Source organism: Centroberyx gerrardi, chromosome 14 (assembly GCF_048128805.1).
Source record: "Centroberyx gerrardi isolate f3 chromosome 14, fCenGer3.hap1.cur.20231027, whole genome shotgun sequence".
NCBI classification, from domain to species: Eukaryota; Metazoa; Chordata; class Actinopteri; order Beryciformes; family Berycidae; genus Centroberyx; species Centroberyx gerrardi.
Genome location: NC_136010.1, coordinates 11,905,865 through 11,925,190, shown reverse-complemented (window position 1 = coordinate 11,925,190; position 19,326 = coordinate 11,905,865). Strand labels below are relative to the sequence as shown.

The following is a 19,326-nucleotide window of genomic DNA, read 5'->3' as shown; positions in this document are numbered from 1 at the left end:
TAGAAAAAAGGGGGGACTTTCTGGTAACAGCGAACCTGCCTGTTGTTCACTCGACTGGAAAGGGGAATGTTTCTAATGTATGTGAGTAAAGGCATGACTGTGCGGCTCATGTGTTTTGTGTTGCAACACACTCCTTTTAACTGAGCAGCATATGACATGCTGGCAGAGGAACAAGTATTCTTTCACAATAGGCCTGCAGATTTTGTCTACGTGACTGTTGGTGTGATTGAATCTTCAGTGGGACAGTGTTCAGAGTCTAGTCTTGGCATGTGAGAGCAAATGCGTGAGTGTTCCCGTGTGTCTTTGTGTGTGTGTGTGAGCGTAGTGTGTATATCTATATTTGTGTGTGTGAGTGTTTGTGCGTTTGCGTGTATGCAACTCCAGCCAGCGGCGCTGCCCAGTCTCTGCAGCCTCCATTTGATTTGCAAATGCAGGTCTGCTCATAGCTGATTGACAACGTGCCAATGAGCTCCACTGTTTCCTATGAGAATGTCCTCCTACGTGTGTGTGTATTTGTGTGTATGTGTGTGTGTGTGTGTGTCTGTGTGTGGCTCATTGTGTTCCTGTTGTTTATGTTAAACTGCATGCACGGGCATGTGGGGCCTTTGTCTCTATCGCTACCTTCATTAAACAGCTTGCAAAGCCTGGAGCGGTGGTTTCTCTGCTTGCGTGTTACTGTCAAATGCATTGAGCACTGAGCGTGTGAGAGTGTGTGAGACTTGGAGGCAGCGTGTGAGAGAGGGGCACACATTAGGGCTCAGTGTGAAAAGAGGGGTGGGCACTGGGCAGACAAGAGTGGCAGAAGGGGAGCAGATTGAGAGGGGCTGGTGAACAGTGGGACTGAAAGACTTGTTGGCACACTAGGTGGGGCCTTTGTGGGTGCCCTTGGCGCTCTACCCCATGGCAGAGGCTGTGGCACCACAGGGTGGGCACCGAGCTACTCTCAGCCCTCCACCAGGCCTACAAGAGTTGCGTTTCATGAAAGAGGAAAAGAGAGAACCACACCCTTCTCAGAAGTGCCAGCATGTTTCTCTCTCTTCCCCTCTCTGTTTCGCTGCCCACATCTTCCTGCCATCCCTCTGTGGCTTCTGCTACAAGGTTCCACAGAACAGGCACACTTCCTTCCTCTTTTCAGTACCATTCGCTTTTTTCCGGAGGATCTCCGTCATTGCTTTTGTGGCAACTTCTCTGTTCCTCGCTGAAATACCTTTTTATGTGTGTTCTCATGTCCCACAGGTCAAATAATACTGCAACTCTGTTCAGGCTCTATTGCACACAGTTGAGTCACCTGCAAGCTTTCAAGTGGGAGACTACAAGTCTCCATTGTGTGAGTTACACAAACATACACACACACACACACACACACACACACACACACACAAACAGACACACACACAGGAGCACATACAATGTAACCCATCTACCATGGAGAGGGAAAAAAAAGTTTATATGGTGGTAGGAAGGAGGGAGGGAGGAATGTGTGCATACATGTGTGTGTGTGTGTGTGTGTGTGTGTGTGTGGGTATGTGTGTGTTTGTGTGTGTTTGTGTGTGTGTGTGTGTGTGTGTGTTTGTGTGTGTGTGCGTGTGTGTGCGTGTGTGTGTGTGTGTGTGTGTGTGTGTGTGTTGACAAGAGGGGGATGCTTTCATTAAAGGTGCTGAGCAGTAACAGCTCCTTTCAACAGCTGTCAAAAAGCTCATTACCTGGGCTCCTAAAGACACGCAAACACACACACATGCACAAGCACACACACACACACACACACACACACACACACACACATGCCTGTAAAGAGGCCCAGCTAAGCGGTCTTTTGAAAGAAGGCCTGTGATAAAACTGGGCTGCTGTCCAGGAGATGGCTCAGCTTTGAGCGGTGAAAACACACCAAACTGGCCAGGAGAAGGGAGAAACCAGCCCTTAACCCCCCAGGAATTTACACCCTTCTGTCAGAACCAGCACAAAGTCACGAAACACAGAGAGAGAAAGACACATGTGTGCACGCACATGGTCTGATCTGAGAGACAGACATGTAGAGTGCTCTGCCATGGACTCACGGCCTGTCGTGTTTCCCAGAGGTGAGCGCTAATGACAGAACTCTGGAGTTCTGAGAATGAGACGGGGGGACACGACACACAAACTCACACGCACGTGCACACACTCACACACTTCACACTTCTTCATCTATGCCTCCACCAAAGAAGGTGTACAAGCAGAACAGAGCAGGAAAGGCAGCAGGTGGGATAAGCCTGTATCCTCGGGGCACATTTTAAAAAGTGGAATTACCCTTGCAGTCTGTGGCGGTGCTCTCAAAACACCCTTTCTTCTTTACAGCACCTCATAAAGGGCCTTTTGATATTTTCTTGATGGAGTCGGCCAAGCCAACATTTGGCAGCAAGCACCCCCCCTTTCCTGCACCACACAACCCTGTCAAGAAACACACAAGTGGGCTTCAAACAGCCAAACCTGCCCACCGAGCCGCCCGGCCCACATGAAGACACAAGAAAGTTTCCTTCAAATGCCCTTGCACAGAACCTGAGAGGACACGGGTCAGAAATGAGAATGAACACCTACTCAAAATTAAATGGAACACTTTGACAAATAAAAAAAGGACTGTAGTCACTGGTTTTAGTCACTTTTATGGTGAGTGCAGGAAAAAGCAGACCGACAAGTGCAGATCTGCGGAAAAAATGTGCCCCCTCATCCCTGTGGCGGGCTCCAGCTGATTCTTCATCTGCCCACCAGAAGACTGAGAGAGGCAGAGAGAGGTCCTCTCCGGTGACTGGAGAGTGAACCCAGACCTGGCAATCCGGAGCAGGCCGGGGCCATTGATCATGTCAGGCAGACAGGACGACTCACGGGCAGGCGGGGAAGCAGACAGAGAGCAGAGGCAGGAAGGCAGACAGGCGAGGTGAGGAGAGAAGAGAGGAGAGGAGAGTCATCGAGGGAAACCCCGTGTCTTTGATCCTCGGGTTGTTTCTCGTCCTCCCAGACTTCCTCTCACCATCTGTAGCCCTGGCTCTCACCTGTCTGTCTCTGGCAAGGCCACTAGCGCTCGTTCAATTGCAATTGCTTCCTCCCCACAACAATAGAAACCTAAAAAAGTAGAAGTAGCCCAGCCGTGGCTGCAGCCTCACTCTGTCAGAGGAAGTGAGGGGAAAGGAGGATAACGTAAACAACAACAGTAGTATTCACACCAGCTCACTGGGGAAGCACCGCAGACCAAAGACTGCAAACCCAAACCTCTTATTGGAAGGAACATGCACACCCACAAGCATACGTAGTACACAGAGCGTTGCATTCTCGTACACCATGTAAATGCACGTGCACAGGCATATGTGCACAGTACACAACAGGATTTCCTCTTTCTTTTTCCTAGACCTTAGTTTTACAGCAGCTCTTTACAAAATCACACCAAGCCATAGCCATCCATCTAACTTCTTTCCTACGATTACTGATTCCAGATTTGCATGAACAGCTACATTCTTTCTCTATCCATTCACTTGAATGGACTTGGATGGCAGCAGTCTGAGGGAAACAAAGGCAGAGACAGAGACAGGGAGAGAGACAGACCAACAGAGAAAGCAGCCAGAAAAAGACTGTGGCTTCCTGTTGTCAAAGTGATTTGTGGTCTAATGGTATCTGGGGCTTTCTGATACACTGAAATACTAGTACATACTTTTACATTCCCAGAAAACCGGCAAATAAGCTTGTACACATAGCAGATGGTAGAAGCCACCCTGAGAAACTTCTGCTTTGAGTGGCCCAATCGAATGATGCATATCTGTGTGGCTCATAGTTTTTTCACTTTTGCTTGGCAACCAACCGCCAATAGGTTGCCCAATCCTCTGTCTGGGCGGAGGCTGTCATGGCACTGACAAGACATTCAGACTGGGACTCTCTAGAATGATTCATTTCCTTCTCTGTCTGGCTCAGGTTTGATTGGAAGTTCCACCTCATGTTAATGTAGGGCAGCAATGAGACATTTTGACTTTTCGACTGTTACCTTGTAAACAGTATACAACTGTCATAGGTTGCCCAGAAAGTGAGCAATGCGCACTCAACCAGTTCTCATAACAGCACTGTATCCTGAGCTCATTCAGCATTCTTGAACAATGCATAAATCATCCAAGCAACCCTAACTCCTTCGCTGGATGGTTTCCTGTCTAACTGGCTGTCTGGCTGGCTGGGTTTCTCTCTGTGTTTCTGGCAAATATGAGCTTCTTGAACAGTGGAGCAGTAGCTGATAAAGCCAGGCCTGCTGACAAGAAGACTACAGCCAGCTTTCATTCACTCACACGTCAGGCTAAAGAGGAGGGATGGACAAGGTGTTTGCTAGCTTGTAGCCAGTGTGGGTTTCTTTCTGTGTGTGTGTGTGTGTGTGTGTGTGTGTGCGCGTGTGTGTGAGTGAGAATGCAGTTCATGTGTCAGCTTCAGAACAAGACATCTACTGCTGGGGCCCACTGAGACAGTGAATGAACACACAAACACACCCACACACACACACACACACACACACACATACACATGTACCCACGCACAGAGAGAGCTTTGTGAAGTTCTCCATTGACATTCATGTTCTCCCAGTAAAAGGTCCCATAGAATTGTCAGCTAGGCACACCATTACAGGCACGGCCGCACACACACACACACACACACACACACCTGTTCCTCTTCAGTGATCACACAGACAAAACATACACACACTGAAATGGACATGCATACACACAAACACACGCAAATGAACGAATGCAAGTATATACAAATGAACTCATGCACCGTTTCCACATATTCACATTGGCAGAATTTGACTAATGTCCAAGTGAAAACAACGCTCTCGGGCCTCTCTCTCCCTCCCCCTCCTCCTCCATCACTCTCCACCTCTGAGTCCAGATAATGGCTGTACTACACCAGCCGCCCACCACTCCCTGCCAAACACTGTCGGCTGCGTAAACACAGCCCATTCACACACACAGAGGGAGGACAGTCAGGCTCGTCTGGGTTTCTAGTCCCAACTTGGCTGACCGGGCCCTCGGCTTCTCATAACAGTGAGCCCTAGCAACGCTCGAGCCAAGCCGTCAGTCAATAACACAGTGGTAACAGAACCGCTCCCTTCACACTCGGCTCACACATGGTTCCGAGCTGACATACACATACTCCTATATACTAAACACACACACACACTTACGCACTCATACAGTACGGTACATGCTCACAAATGCCAATAAACACACACACGCATATTTGCAGGCGCATACACAGACGCACAGGCATACAGTACACACGCACGAATGCCAAGATACACACATACACACTCTCATAGCCTGCCAATTGCCCACGCCTTTGTACAAGGGAAAATGTGCCTGGCAGGCAAAGCACTGTTCTCAGTAAACAGCTACAATAGCAGCAGCCAGACATGGGTGTTAGGGTGGGCAAGCCACAATACCTCTGTGACCAGCAGACTATTGTGAAAGCACTTATGAAAGTCCACATTTTATATCCTGGTTGGGCTGATACACAGGAGGGTACTGTTGGCGCGGTTGTTTCATAACAGCCTGTTCTGTCCTGTTGTGCTCCACAACTTTTCAACTAAACAGTATTCCTCGTAACGACTATGTGGTAGTCTGTCTTGTGAAACACTGTGAAGAGCACTGATCTCTATTAACATGGACAGGAGGAGACAAACAGACAGTCAGTCTGAGGTGATAGCTTCAGCCTACCCATAGTGGTTACGGCTGGCAGATGAGTTTTATTTACAGTGGTGTGACTGACGCTGCTGAGTGGCTATAAACTGCCATTAGAGCAGAGCCGGATTCCAACACAGCCATGTGGAATCTAGCCTGGCACATTGTCTGTCTGTGGCTTTGACACAGCAGTCTGGGAGCCTGTGCCAGCTGAACAGGCACATAAATGCTATGTACATGGACATACAGTCACATACAGAGTTCACACACACACAATCATAGTTTTACACTTTCTCATTCATATACAAGCAAAACCCCACATGGAGAGGGGGGCTTATGAAAAGACTTTAAGTGACTGCAAGCATTGAGTCTGTTTATTTTTAGACAGCACTGCCTATTAATGGGTTCAGCTATTACTGCATGAGAAAGATCTGTTAGCATGGGGGTGTGATACTGTAACACAAGCAATGGCAGTCGTTCTTATATTGGGAAAAGGCTATATTGATGATCATGAAGAATAAAGTTTAATATTTAATATTAGTGTGCCTTTCACCGACTTCACCTCCTGTGCTCTGTGCTCTGATTGGCTGGGCAGTTAACCACCTAATTAGTGAGCTGCCTAGCAACACAGGTGTTCCCTACCCTCTAATTACACTCGAAAAATTATGTGCATTTTTAGATTCAGTTTTGGAATTAATGAACAGAACAGGCTACTTTTAGACTTCAGTGTGTCGTGCATTTCACTTTGATCCTGATTTCCTTTAAATAAAATTCTCAGTCTAGTTCAAACAGCCTTTTCTGCTATAGCGACACAACTGTTTTCAGAGACAAGTGAAGGTTTTTCCCTTGGTCATATCAATTACGACGCAGTGACCTTGGATCAGCTGACTAGTTAAGCCTTTTAACTTCAACACATTCATGTGACATTATCTTGAAAGAATCAACAGGGTTTATGTACGTATAACTGCACTGACAAGTCCTCATTAGAACTGCAGCCACGCCATAAGCCTTTCATTCTCTCTCTCTCTCTCTCTCTCTCTCTCTCTCTTTCTCTCCCTCACACACACTCAAACACCATCCCCCTTACCAAGATACCACTATCTATTCCCAGTCCTGCCCCCTCAGGCATTCTAATCTTTTAATTGAATCTTTTGTAATTATAATGAAATAACTGCAGACTTCCATCAGGGGAGAAAATGATCGGGCCAGAATGTGCCAGCGGTCACAGGAAGCTCTTATTTCTCTGCCATTGCTGCCGAGATATACCCCCATTTCAATTAGCTCCTCAATTCACATTTGAACAGCACATTAAGGGAAAACAAAGAGGCGTGTGTGTGTGTGTGTGTGTGTGTGTGTGTGTGTGTGTGTGTGTGTGTGTGTGTGTGTGTGCCTCGTGCATGTGTGTGGCTGTGTGATTACACACATGTTGATGGATTACTCTACGGCTATCTGTTACTGCCATGTCACTTGGACGTATCGCTAGCAAGGATCAGAATGAATACCCAAACAATGTTCAAAAAGAGCGAGCTGCGAGAGCGTTTTGGTGAGAAAAACACACTTCCCCTTCTTCTGACCCTGGAGAACAGCTAAGCGTAATTGCCTCATTCTTCTAAGCAAATGAACATTGACAGAGAGGGGATTGGTCTGCATAGGCTCTCTCAAATGGCTTCCCTGGCAGTTGACTAATTCAGTTCTCATTGACGTATGACTAAATCAGTGTCCATTATCCTTACGCGCAGGGCAGCTCAGATGTAGTACCAGCTCCGTGGCATAAGGCACTTAAGAGCATTACACAACCCAAGCTGGTTGAAAGGCTTTCCTTTTCAGCAAGCTGACAAGGCCGCCACACATGGTGTAGATCTGACATTGGCCAGGCCGTAGCCTCTGACTAACCTCTGACATTGAGGTCTCCCACTGGTGAACAAAAAACAGGAAAACTGACCACACACTTTTAAGTCCCCCCCGATTGTCCCCAGCTCACGGCCAACAGAAGTGACACTTATCACCGCAGGAGATTTACTGCCCACACAATAGGATGTACTCATTTTGTGGGAGATATGTGTGACAAACTTTTTTTTTTCTCAAATCAAATACTTTATGTATAGTTTGGGGATTTATAACAACCTCCATATTTTTCTAAGATACATCTCAAACCCTTCACTTGCTGTCTTTTCCAACACTGCTGAATTCTTTTAACAAAAACCACAAGATTTGATTAAAGTATCATGCTGTCCCCAGGTGACTCTCTTTAAAAAGCCAGTGGTTATTTTGGTGTGTAGAGTGAGTGCTTGGTGTTGAGTGTGGCATTGGTAGCCAGACAGGTCCTTCTGTTCTGCAGCTGGGCCGGCCTAATGAGATATCAGACTCAAACATCAATTCATCAGCCTCATTGATGAGGACAATGAGGGGCAACTGGTTCAGTAAAGAGAGCCATTATGGCTGCTCGTGTGGGATAGGGCAGCCTTGTTTACAAAGGTTATTGGGCACAGAGGGCTGAAACAGTACACCGCAGCGGCCATCGCTCTGCTCTGCTAGCCTCAGCTCAGCCCTGCTCCCCTAGCCTCAGGGCAGCTTCTCAAGACTTTTTATCTCTTTGATTTCCTGGAACAAAGAACAAAAAGAAAAAAAAAGAACTTCTGGAACCTGAAGGACTAATTTTTAAATGTGTGTGTGTGTGTGTGTATGTGTTTGAGTGGGTTAAAAGGAGAGGCCGTAGAGGCCTGATTGATTAAATAAACAAATCTCATCTTGTTATCATCAGGGCTCCCCAGCTAAGCAGAGCAGGCTGGGCTGGCTGGAGTGGAGTCCCCCCTGGCCTCGGCCTCCACTGACAGGGCATCTGTCTTCATTAAAGCTCAGCCAGTGTGCATGACAGCCACTGAAACGCTGGTGTCTTCACGATTAATGAAGACAGATGACTCCCCCCGAGAGGCAGTAAAAAGGAACAAAAAAGCAAGGATGAACAAATAAAAAAAAAAAAATATGTCAGGAGCAAATTCAAAAAGCTCCGAAAACAGGAATGCATTGTGTTGTTTGTGCAACTGCTCCATCTCCTCTTGTTTTCCTGGTTGTTTTTCTGGTGTCGTTTCTGGCCTTGCTCACTCCACACCATGCACACACACACCCCCACTCCCTTCTTTTCCACTCTCACACGCTCTCTCACAGCAGTAGCGGCCCCCTGGAAGTGTATGGAAACGGACCCCAGTTTTGTCTGTCCAGAGACAGGCCTGTTGTTAGAGCCAGAGCCTTGTCTGAAGTCTGGGGCGGAAGGAGGGAGAGGAAAAATGAGAGGCTGACAGAGAGAAAGAGAGTGAGAGAAAAGAAAGCTGGCCAGAATATGCCTTGGCTTTCCGAAGACTGCGTATGCATCCCACGTTACTAATTTATTCATCCTTTTATCCATTAAATAATTCATCTACTTATTAATTCATGGCTGTTTGGCTCAACAGGAATATCATTATCCATCTAGTATCCAGAAGCGTAAACAAACCTGCAACCTAAGAGGACTTCAGCAGGCTACACAAAACTTTTATCATGTAACATTAAACAGGCTACATTCTTCATTAACCTTTCATGACAAATACATTGGAAGCCAAGCTTCTGGTGTCAAATCCCGACTATCAATAGCACTAGTGTGAAAAAAGAAGAGAAATAAACAAAGCAAGGCTGACAGTGTATCCAAAGTGTCAGGATTTTTCTCTCTCTCTCTCTCACTCACTAACCCTCTTCCTGTTTCTTTCATCTGCCCATTCTTAAAGGTTTGTTTCTAGTACACAGCACCTGGCAAGGTCAAACCTCAGGTGGCTCACATTGTCACTGAAACCTGACTCTGTGGGCTCACACTCACAAGTCAAACATGGACACACACAGGCAAGCACGCACAAGTACACAGACACACACACACACACACACACACACACACACAGTGCATATCATATCATAGCAGAGAGTTTCTTTCGGATGGCTGAGCAGCTCAAACTGGCTGTGGGCTGTGAGGGGGTGGGCAGAGGAGAGGAGAGGAGAGGAGAGGAGAGGAGAGGAGAGGAGAGGAGAGGACAGGAGAGGAGAGGAGAGGAGAGGAGAGGAGAGGAGAGGAGAGGAGAGGAGAGGAGAGGAGAGGACAGGAGAGGAGAGGAGAGGACAGGAGAGGAGAGGAGAGGAGAGGAGAGGAGAGGAGAGGAGAGGAGAGGAGAGGAGAGGAGAGGAGAGACTGCCTGTCCCAGTCTTTTCCTGTGGTGCTCTGTAGCCCCTGACAGCAGCCCCCTGGCCTAGCCCTGAGGGGTAAACAAGTCAGCACTGGGGGAGAGAAAGAGAGAGAGAGAGAGAGACAGAGAGAGAGAGAGAGAGAGAGAGAGAGAGAGAGAGAGAGAGAGAGAGAGAGACGTGAGCGTGTCACACGAGAGATGCAAACAGGATGCCACTTACATTGAACGCTGGCACTGCCTGTCCAAGCAAAGGGGTCCAGCCCCGCGAAGAAGGGGCTTGCTTTCCGCAGCATGCATGCACCACGGCTGGTGACATCATACAGCTGACGGGGGCCCATTCCCAGAGCCTCCATACAGTCGAACATGGCACACCTCAGTGTACCCCCCCGCCCTCAGCAGAAAATACACTATAAGCCCTTAGACTTGCCTGTGCCCTCCCCTCCTGGAGCAGGTCACGTCACTCCCTAAAACAGTGACAACAACAAACAGCAGCAACAGCTAGCTAGATCTGCTGCCTCCTGCTACCTTCCCTTCCTGCCTTCTCCTATCCTCCTATCTCTGTCGCTCTCTCCCTCTGCTGTCCTTTCCTGCCGACGCTGGAGTTTCCCCCTTTCCCCTCTCAGCTGGAATGCAGAGCTGGTTCCTGCCTGGCCGTGCTGTGCTGTGCTGTGCTGTGCTGTGCTAAGCTGTGCTGTGCCGAGCGTGACTCTGACTCTCTACTCTCCCCCTGCCCTTGGGCGAGCTGCTCCCTGTCTGCTGTAACAGACCTAAATAACAGCCTCTCACAGCTCTCGCTGAGCCCCAGACACGGCGGAGCGAACCAACTGCCTCAGCCTGACGCTCTGAGAGGGGGTGGAGAGAGAGAGAGAAAGCCAGAGAGCGAGGGAGAGAGAGAGAGAGAGAGAGGGAGGGAGGGAGGGAGGGAGAGGGACCCAGAAGGAGGGGGAGAGGGGAGAGAGAGGGAGAGGAGGGGAGGGGAGGGGAGGGGAGGGGAGGGGGCCGGCCAGCAGAGCCTGCGCTAGAGGAAGGACTGATCTGGTTAGAGGACAAAACTTTATTCCCATTCTTCTCTTGCTTTTTTTCCATGCTGCTTTTGTGTTTCATATTTCAGTCCCGAATGCAAACAAACACAACCCCCTCCCCTCCTGTCCTATTCAGATCTGGTCCCTCTCTCTTTCTCTGTCTGTCTTTACATTGCACCTCCCCCATTTCCCCTGCAGTAAATATGAGCCCCCTCCCCTCCCTTCTCTGAGCCCCCGTCTCTAATCATAACCATATTAAAGTCCAGCCACTGGCTGGCTCTGAGAGAGAGAGAGGGAGAGAGAGACAGAGAGAGAAAGAGGGAGAGAGAGAGAGAGAGGGATAGGGAGAGAGGGAACATTGTGCTGTGGCTGAACCCAGAAACCAGATGCCAGGGTAAATCCCTCCCTTTTCTCTGTCTGTTCCAGGGAACAACAGAAGATGGGCAGTTCTCTCTCTCTCTCTCTCCCTCTGGAAGTGTTTTAACAGTGATGAATGAGGGCTGCCTTGCTCAATCCCCGCAGTGCATTTACACAGACAAATACCCTCAATATACAAACACACCATGTGCTGGACACACTTCTCACAGGTTCACTTGACCTTCCTTCTAATTTATCTCTGAACGGCGTTTTGAAAAGAAACACACAGAGATACACAGATGCCACAGGATGTATTAAAATGCCTTTTGTCACCTGAAAGATACAATCACCAGACACAACTGACTAAAACCACAAAATGTAACCTTCCACATCTCTTTGAGGAAATCATTTTGCCTCAGCACAAGCTGTTCTGTGTATCGCTAAAAAACAATTCAATTTAGTAGTGCCCTCACAGTGACAGTAAATCAAAGTAAATCAATAGGCGGTCTGTGGTCAATAAAAAAGCCTGTCACTGGTCCTAACTGTTGCACAGCAGACAGATAGACTCTGGCCGGGCTAAAGCAAACAGCGCGATACAATGGGAGATATATGATAATAGAATGGCTTTAGTCTCTGTGCCCCGCACATTCATCTCCCCCTGTCAGACCAGTACAAGTGGTACAGCCCAGCAGGCAAAAAAGACACCATTTCCTGTCAATCTGTGCTGCTGGCTAGGCTCTCCATAAACACACAGTGCCCTCCCTCCCTCCTCCCTCCTCCTCTTCTGTCTAACACTTCACTCTTTTTCCTGTCTCGTGAAAGAAACCATGCTTCTACGTTTCAGGCTATTTTGAATGATTTCGATTAAAATGTTTATTGACCTAAAAGCTTTTCCTTCGTTGAGACCCATTGTTTATTTTCTTAAGTTGGCACACACACACACAGTCACGCACACACATATACACACGCTCACGTGCTTGCACACTCACACACACACACACACACACACACACACACACACGCACTTAACAGCCCTTTTGTTGCATCAAACAGTACAGAACATCAATAGTTTCTGTCTCTTTCTTCATATAACTGTCGTGTCATAAAGCCAGGCGCTTTATGACAGGAACAGAAGAACAGTGAGGTGGTGGCGTATACAAACTGTTATCTATCAAAGAAGACCTTGCTGGCAGTTTGTTGTTAAAAAAATTACTTTCTTTTCCTTTCTTTGTTTTCGTCCTTTTTTTCTTTCTTTCTTTCTTTGTTTTTCTTCCTTTGCTTCTTTCTTTCCACCTCTCCCACCCATTTCCACAATAATCGAATCAATGTCCCGATTGGGATGCATTTCAGATTAAATCATCACTGCCCTGAGTCACATTTTTATGATCCACTAGCATTCTTCTCACACTCGTCTTTTTTCTCCTTCCTGTCTTTCTTTTTTCCCCCTCCCTGTTAGTTTCATACGGCATCCTGGAAACCAAGACTGGCTAATCCCCTGGTGCTCAAATGTTCTATGTAACATCAGAGTTGTTTGCCAGTGCTGTCTCTGTGTTAGAGAGCCGCAACACAATCAACTTATATTATCATCTGCCCACACTTGAACTCCTTTGTGTTTGGAGATTTATGGCCCCGATCCTTCTCTCTCTGGTTTTGACATTTCATTTTACTGTGTTTTAGCCCATAATTCAGTCCAGTAACTTTGAGTTCTCCATTTATTGGCACACACCACTGTGAGATGGAGTCTTCCAGCGCTTCAGAGGGTTTGTGGAGAGAGTTTAGACATCTAATCTACACATACTCCATACTGCTGCTGACCCAGGTCCCTCCCTCCCACCCTCCTCCCCTTCCTTCCCCGGCCGGAGAGGCTGAACTCCAGAAGAAACCCCCACTGGGCCACTAACTTTCCCCCCAAACTTATCCTGCCCTCCCTCCCTCCCTCCCTAACTCACTCTCTGGCTCACAAGTCTCTCCATCGCTCTCCTTAATTCTCTCTTTTTTTTCCTCTGTTCCTGCAAATACTCTCCCCATTTCATCAAGTTCCCTATGGCCATTTTTTCCTGACTGCATGATTTGTTTTGGTTGACTAAGTTCTCTGCTTTCGTCTCTGGTTTTGGAAATGTTTCATGTGTAATGGCTGCCAACTCACTGGTCATTTTGTGTGATTACTATTTTCAATCACTTTTAACTCCACTGATTATATCAGCTTTTGACATTATTCAACATATATTATTTCACAAGGGGATTTTATATGTAAGAGATCTCACCAATTTATCTATAGACAGGGAAGCTCAGTCAGCTGGACCCAGCCAGCCTGAAGCTCCACATGGATTGGAAACCATGAAAATCAGCCTTTACTACTGTCTGACACTCTGATGCCAATTACAGATAAGACATATACAACGCATTGTTGCTACTTCCTCTGTATACAGTCATTCAGCTCCCAGCCAAGCGGTCAACAGCACACTGGTGTGTGAGGCAATAAAGAGAGCTTGCTTTTAAATGCCTATGTGCTATGTGCACAACCCGGCATGGTGATTTTGAAAGGAATGTAGAGCTTTTCCATAGCTGATGTGAGCATGTGTGCAGTGTGTGGACGTGCTGAAACAGATTGCCGGTGATGATAGAGACACTGAACACCAGTCCAGAGCTCCCTCCCACCACAGCCCGCTTCAGGTTACCCATACACACACACACACTCTCACACACACACACACACACACACACACACACACACACACACACACACACACACACACACTCACACACATACACACACAGATCCTGAACAGGTTTGTTTTTCCAAACACTGTAACCTAATGAAACAGCTAACAAACACAGTCCAAATACATTTTCCTTCTTTTTCATTCATGAACTCAAGAGTACATTCAAATACAAATCAAAGTACTCTCTTATGTGAATTCAGGTGTGTTGTTGTGCTCGGCAGAGCAAACAGAGTAGAATCCTAGCGTTCTTTCTCTCGCACATCCATCAACTGGCTCAACCCAGCGCAGGCTGTACACATGTTAAGCTCTGACAAGACATGTAATCTTATCCACTCATCTACCTCACTCTCTCACAATATATCTCTGGGAGATACCTGATGTGTCACTGAGGGGGGACGTGGGGAAAGTGAGGCCTGAGTTATGAGAAAGCCCTTTTTTTCGGCAGCCATGTTCGCCTCTGTTCACATGCTTGTCCCACCAAAGCCGAACAGAGCTACTTTTCAGAACACTATCACTCTTGGCCATCTTTCAGCAAGGTCTTTTTCACTCTGTCTCTTTCTCTCCCTCTATCTGCACTGTCATGACATTTTGCTACCCGTGTTTTGTGGGAAAAAAAGAGAAAGATCTTTAGTTGCTCAGCCAAAAATATGAACCCCCCGTCTCGTTCCCATAGGCCCGCCCTGTGCCTGTGTGCCCTCCCACGCCTCGCGAAGCCCATCCCTCCCTTCTCGCCATTGCGCGGTCTTCGTCTTGCACGTGCCCACAAAGGGCCATCTGAAAACAGACCCCTCCCATTTTTAATAGTAGCCTCTTTATCTTCATCTGTCATCATGTCAGAGCTGTAGTACACTCTGTGGCCTCTCCCTTAGCACCGACTCAACCTTTTCTGACTTTCCATGAGCACACACATGCAGGCATGCACACACACGCAAGCACACATACAAATACACAAACGCACGCACACACAAAGTTTCAGCAACTTTCCAGCACTTAGGGCAATTGGCTCCAACTGGCAGAGAGGGATAACAAGAGGAAATCCAAGGTGAAGGCTGAAGAGAAAGAGAAAAAGGGCAGAGAGGAGAAAGCAGGGGAACGCAGAGTGCATAAGCCTGCAGGGTTTAGGTGGATATCGTTGGAGGAGTAGATATTCCATTTGCAACCAATTTCACAGAAACTCACTCTTCACTGAGTGCTTAAATTGTCTGGAAAAACAGAGTGGGACTTTCTGTCTTTTTTTTTTTCTCGCTTGTTGAATCATGGCCAGCTCTGGTTAAAAAAAATGCAAAAAAACAAAAAAAAAGCAGAGCAATGCGAGGGGAATCGATTTCCAGAAAGGAGTGGAGCGCCTTGGAGAGCTGTCATCTTGAGGCTAGCGGTCGCCTAGGGAGATGAAAGAAGGGATGTCAGACGATGCAGAGCTGTTTATTAAAAGGCTGAGGAGGCTCCAGTCTCGATGATAGATAAAGGACGCAGCCAAACAGCACAACGCGCACTGCCATCACGCGCACACATGCAAGCTCTCACACACACAGACATGCATACAAACACACAAAGAGACAAACACACATGTACACCCTAATGGAGTAGATCTATCTCTCTAGAGTTTTGGTACTCATCCCCTAGAGGTCCCCAATGTCAATGCTACCCACTGCTGATTTAGATCGATGTCTGGGTCCATAATTTGATGTAGAAAACGCCATCTCAGACACAATTCCAGCATCTCAAATAAATGCTGAATTAAGATCATATCTGGCTACTGAGTATGGCCTAGCATACCCATCCATAACTTATTGTGATTGTCATCAAACCAGAATTGAGCTCTCATGCGTTGCTGATAAGGGCACTGACATTCTGAAAAACACAGCTCTTGTTAGGAAAGAAATGCATCATGGGAGGGTGATCAGTCAAAATCATTATGCTGGTAGTGAATATTACTTGCCACGGCCTTTTAGGGATGTTATTATAAAACACGTTATTATAAAACCACCGGAGTACTTCACTGTATTGAGACTTTATGTTGGTGTCTCCTTTAATTTGATTATAATCCTTATGTGATGACCATATCTGCAATGAACTCCATTATCTACCATGGCTTGCATGTGATGTCAACAGCCCTCAGAGATTTCTATCAGTCGATTATATCTGTCTCTCATTCTTGATGCTGTCTTGAAGTTCTTTGAAACCTCATTTGAACTGTCTCACTTCAGGCTCAGACCATTGCTCTTGCCTGACTATTAAATCTAGCAGAGATCAGTAAATGCCACTAAGATTGACAGAGGAGAGAGATGGATTGGTTTCACTCTCATAAACAAACAGATAAGTGAACGCTCAGGTCTCTCCCAGGGCCTTTCACAACCTCAGCCGCAGAGCTGTTTCACAGCAGAGGCGACGTCAGAGCCGGTAAAGAACACGCAATATTACAAACGTGGAAGTGGGAGATTTGACTTCCTGTGCCTGCAAGGAAGTGGAGGTTAATGGGGCTGAGCTCATCATTTTCATGCCCATACATAGCTCACTTTCTCTTTCCTTTCCCTCTCTCCCTCCCTCCTCTCAAATTTATTCACACATAAGCACACGTGCACTTACACACACACACCCTGACACATCCAAATGTTTGCCGTCAACCACGTACTACCTACCTGCATGGAGGCTGGGCTGAAACCCGGCACTTCAAGTTTTATAAAAATAAATAATTGGGTACAATGTGCTGTTTGTGCTCTGCTGCCCCTCCAGTGGAGAAGGCTTCATTCTGCTAGCCGACGTCCTTCCCTGCTATCCCTCTCCTCCATTTAAAGGTTCCCTTTTACATTCCCTCATACCACATTTCCCACCAAAATGGCTCCTTTTCATAACTCCCCGAGCTCCCTAAGCCAACATGACCTCCTTATGTGTGTGTGTGTGTGTGTGTGTGTGTGTGTGTGTGTGTGTGTGTATGTGTGTGTTTAAGAATGCAATGGGTGTTTTTAATTATGTCACTCTGCATGAGGATATTTTTTTCTGCTAGAACATTTTGGTCCTTTTCACAGCCTGCCTGACTTAATGGCTTTGTGTGTGTTTGTGTGAGTGTGTACGTGTGCACACGTGTGTGTATGTGTGTGTTTGTGTGTGTTTGTGTGTGTGTCTGTGCGCAAGCGTTTGTGTATGTGCAGACGCATAGATGCATGCATATATGCTTGCCAGTCAGCGTGCTAATGAGTGTGCATGTCTGTGTTTGTGTGTCTGTGTATGTCTTTGTGTGTGTGTGTGTGTGTGTGTGTGGTGTGTATATCCATGCCAACCACACTACATAAACACTAAAACTGTTCACCTTGTCTCCATCGGAGGCACCATTGAGCAGACTAAGGCGGCTTTTACACAAGTTTGAACAAGCTATTCATTCCATTCTATTAATACAATGCTTTTTATTTCATCACACTCAGATGCACCTCGGACTCTCACAGCTGAACTTCTCATGAGGTCTCTGTTTCCATCACTAAGTAAGCTAAAAATGACTGTCTGTATGGAAAGTAGGAGCCTAGCGAAGGACTTCAACTTTCGGTCCAGCCGTGTGGGCTGAAGGAAATGACCTACTAGCTTTTCAAAACATCCCTGTGGCTGGCTTTGGGGGCCAGGGCTCCGGCCCTGATTGGTGAAAGCTTAGAGAGGTGTTTCAGGGCTCAGTGGTGATGTTATCACATAGTAAGTGGCCTTAATGGGCTTCCAACTGTTTGTTTGAAGGGCTCCCATAATGACAGGGATCAACTGATAACGGCTTCCACTACACGCTGCGCAGAGAGCCGTCAAACTCTCTCATGGATGAACAAACGCCTTTGCGCGTTTACACAGGGATGGAAGGGAAGGGAGCTGGAAGGGCTGGAAGCACACCCAACTGCTCACACTCGTTCATAGACGACTTGGACCCAGGCGACCTTAAAGTGATGTTGAGCTTTGGTAGTACCTTGGGTTGTGTAGCTTCCTGGCCATGATATAACCCCAAAATTGGCAATTCTGTTATCTGTTGCTTCGGTAGAGACGATTGGAGAATTGCGTTTTTTTTTCTCTTTCCATTCACTGCCATTGTATAGCGAAACAGGTCTGAAAATCACACTTCTAGCACATAAATGTGAACAAAGCAGACTCTGACAATATATATAAAAAAATAGTCATCCTGCTGAATTTTTTTAAGTGAATCACTTGTTATTAAACCTTTCAGTTTGAACAAGTGTAACGCCGAAAAATCTTCAGACCGGATTTCGGTGTTACACTTGTTGGTTTGATAACATAAAGAAAGTGATTCACTTAAAAGAAATCTGCAGGATGACTAGTTTTTTTTATATTTTGTCAGCTATATATCTGCTTTGTTTATGTTTGTTTATGTGCTACAAGTGTGATTTTCAGACCTATTTCATGTGTGTTCAGTGGAAGCCGTTATCAGTTGATCCCAAGGTACTACCAAAGTTCAACATCACTTTAAAGCTATACACTTATCCTCCATATATGCATTAAGAATGAGGAAAAGCTACTACCTCTACGTGTGCAAACATAGTCCACCTACCTCGCCCTCCTCCCCTCGCCCCTCCCTCCTCCCCCCTCCCACTCCCACTCCCACCCACCCATCCTCTCTCGTCTCTTCCCTCCTCTGTGCAAAACAGGTATTTCCGAAGCGCCGGTGCCAGAGCAGAGCGCCGCCGTGGGAGGTGCTCCGACCTGTCGGCACAGCTAGCTCGCCTGCACGCACACCCAACAAAGGTAGGCGTCACCCGGGCTACCTTTCTCACAGCAATTACGCATGGAGCTCTGAAGCTGGGCAAGAATGCGGTGCTGTTTAACACACAGACACACAAACGCACACACACACACACACAGAAAAATCTCCCCAGTGCTACTCCCATTATGTGGAAGGTATTTTCTCAGTCTGGCTTACAGACAGCTCTGACAACAATGAGCAGGCCTGTTAAGCCAACTCCTGGAGAAGAAGAAGAAGAAGAAGAAGAAGGAGAAGAAAAACAGGGCCTGGGGAATGTCTGAACCAAGGCCTTTTGTCTTCCCCACTAACATTTAAGAGAGCCAGGAATGAGAATGTTGTCAGTAAAACGACTTGTAACATGCCTTGTCTCAAAAGAATGTCACTCTCCGTCCTTAAAGCTGGGTCGAGGCTAATTGCGACTATGATCCTGACTTAAACTTTGACCCCGGCTTGGTTTAAGCTCCGACACAAGTTATGTACTCCATAACCCTGGTGAACGATACTACTGCCAGTGTGGATGTGTCAATACAAGCAGTCATGTATGAAGCTCTAATGCATGTGGTTGCCTGCGTCTGTTGTGCTTTGATACTTGTTTCTGTTTTAACCCATGCC

General features: G+C 47.0%; 1 protein-coding gene across 3 annotated transcripts in view; it reads right to left on the bottom strand.

Moving 5' to 3' along the window:
• rarga (retinoic acid receptor gamma a) overlaps positions 1–19,326 on the bottom strand; it is a 45,782-nt gene that overhangs the window by 10,376 nt on the left and 16,080 nt on the right. Inside the window, exon 1 of one of the 3 annotated variants that reach the window (XM_078288007.1) lies at positions 10,107–10,707. The exons of the other annotated variants lie outside the window; for them this stretch is intronic. Within the exon in view, the coding sequence (XP_078144133.1) occupies positions 10,107–10,251 (145 nt within the window). The 5' untranslated portion in view covers positions 10,252–10,707. Of the gene's footprint in view, positions 1–10,106; positions 10,708–19,326 lie in introns of those variants that run through there. 3 annotated transcript variants of the gene reach the window in all.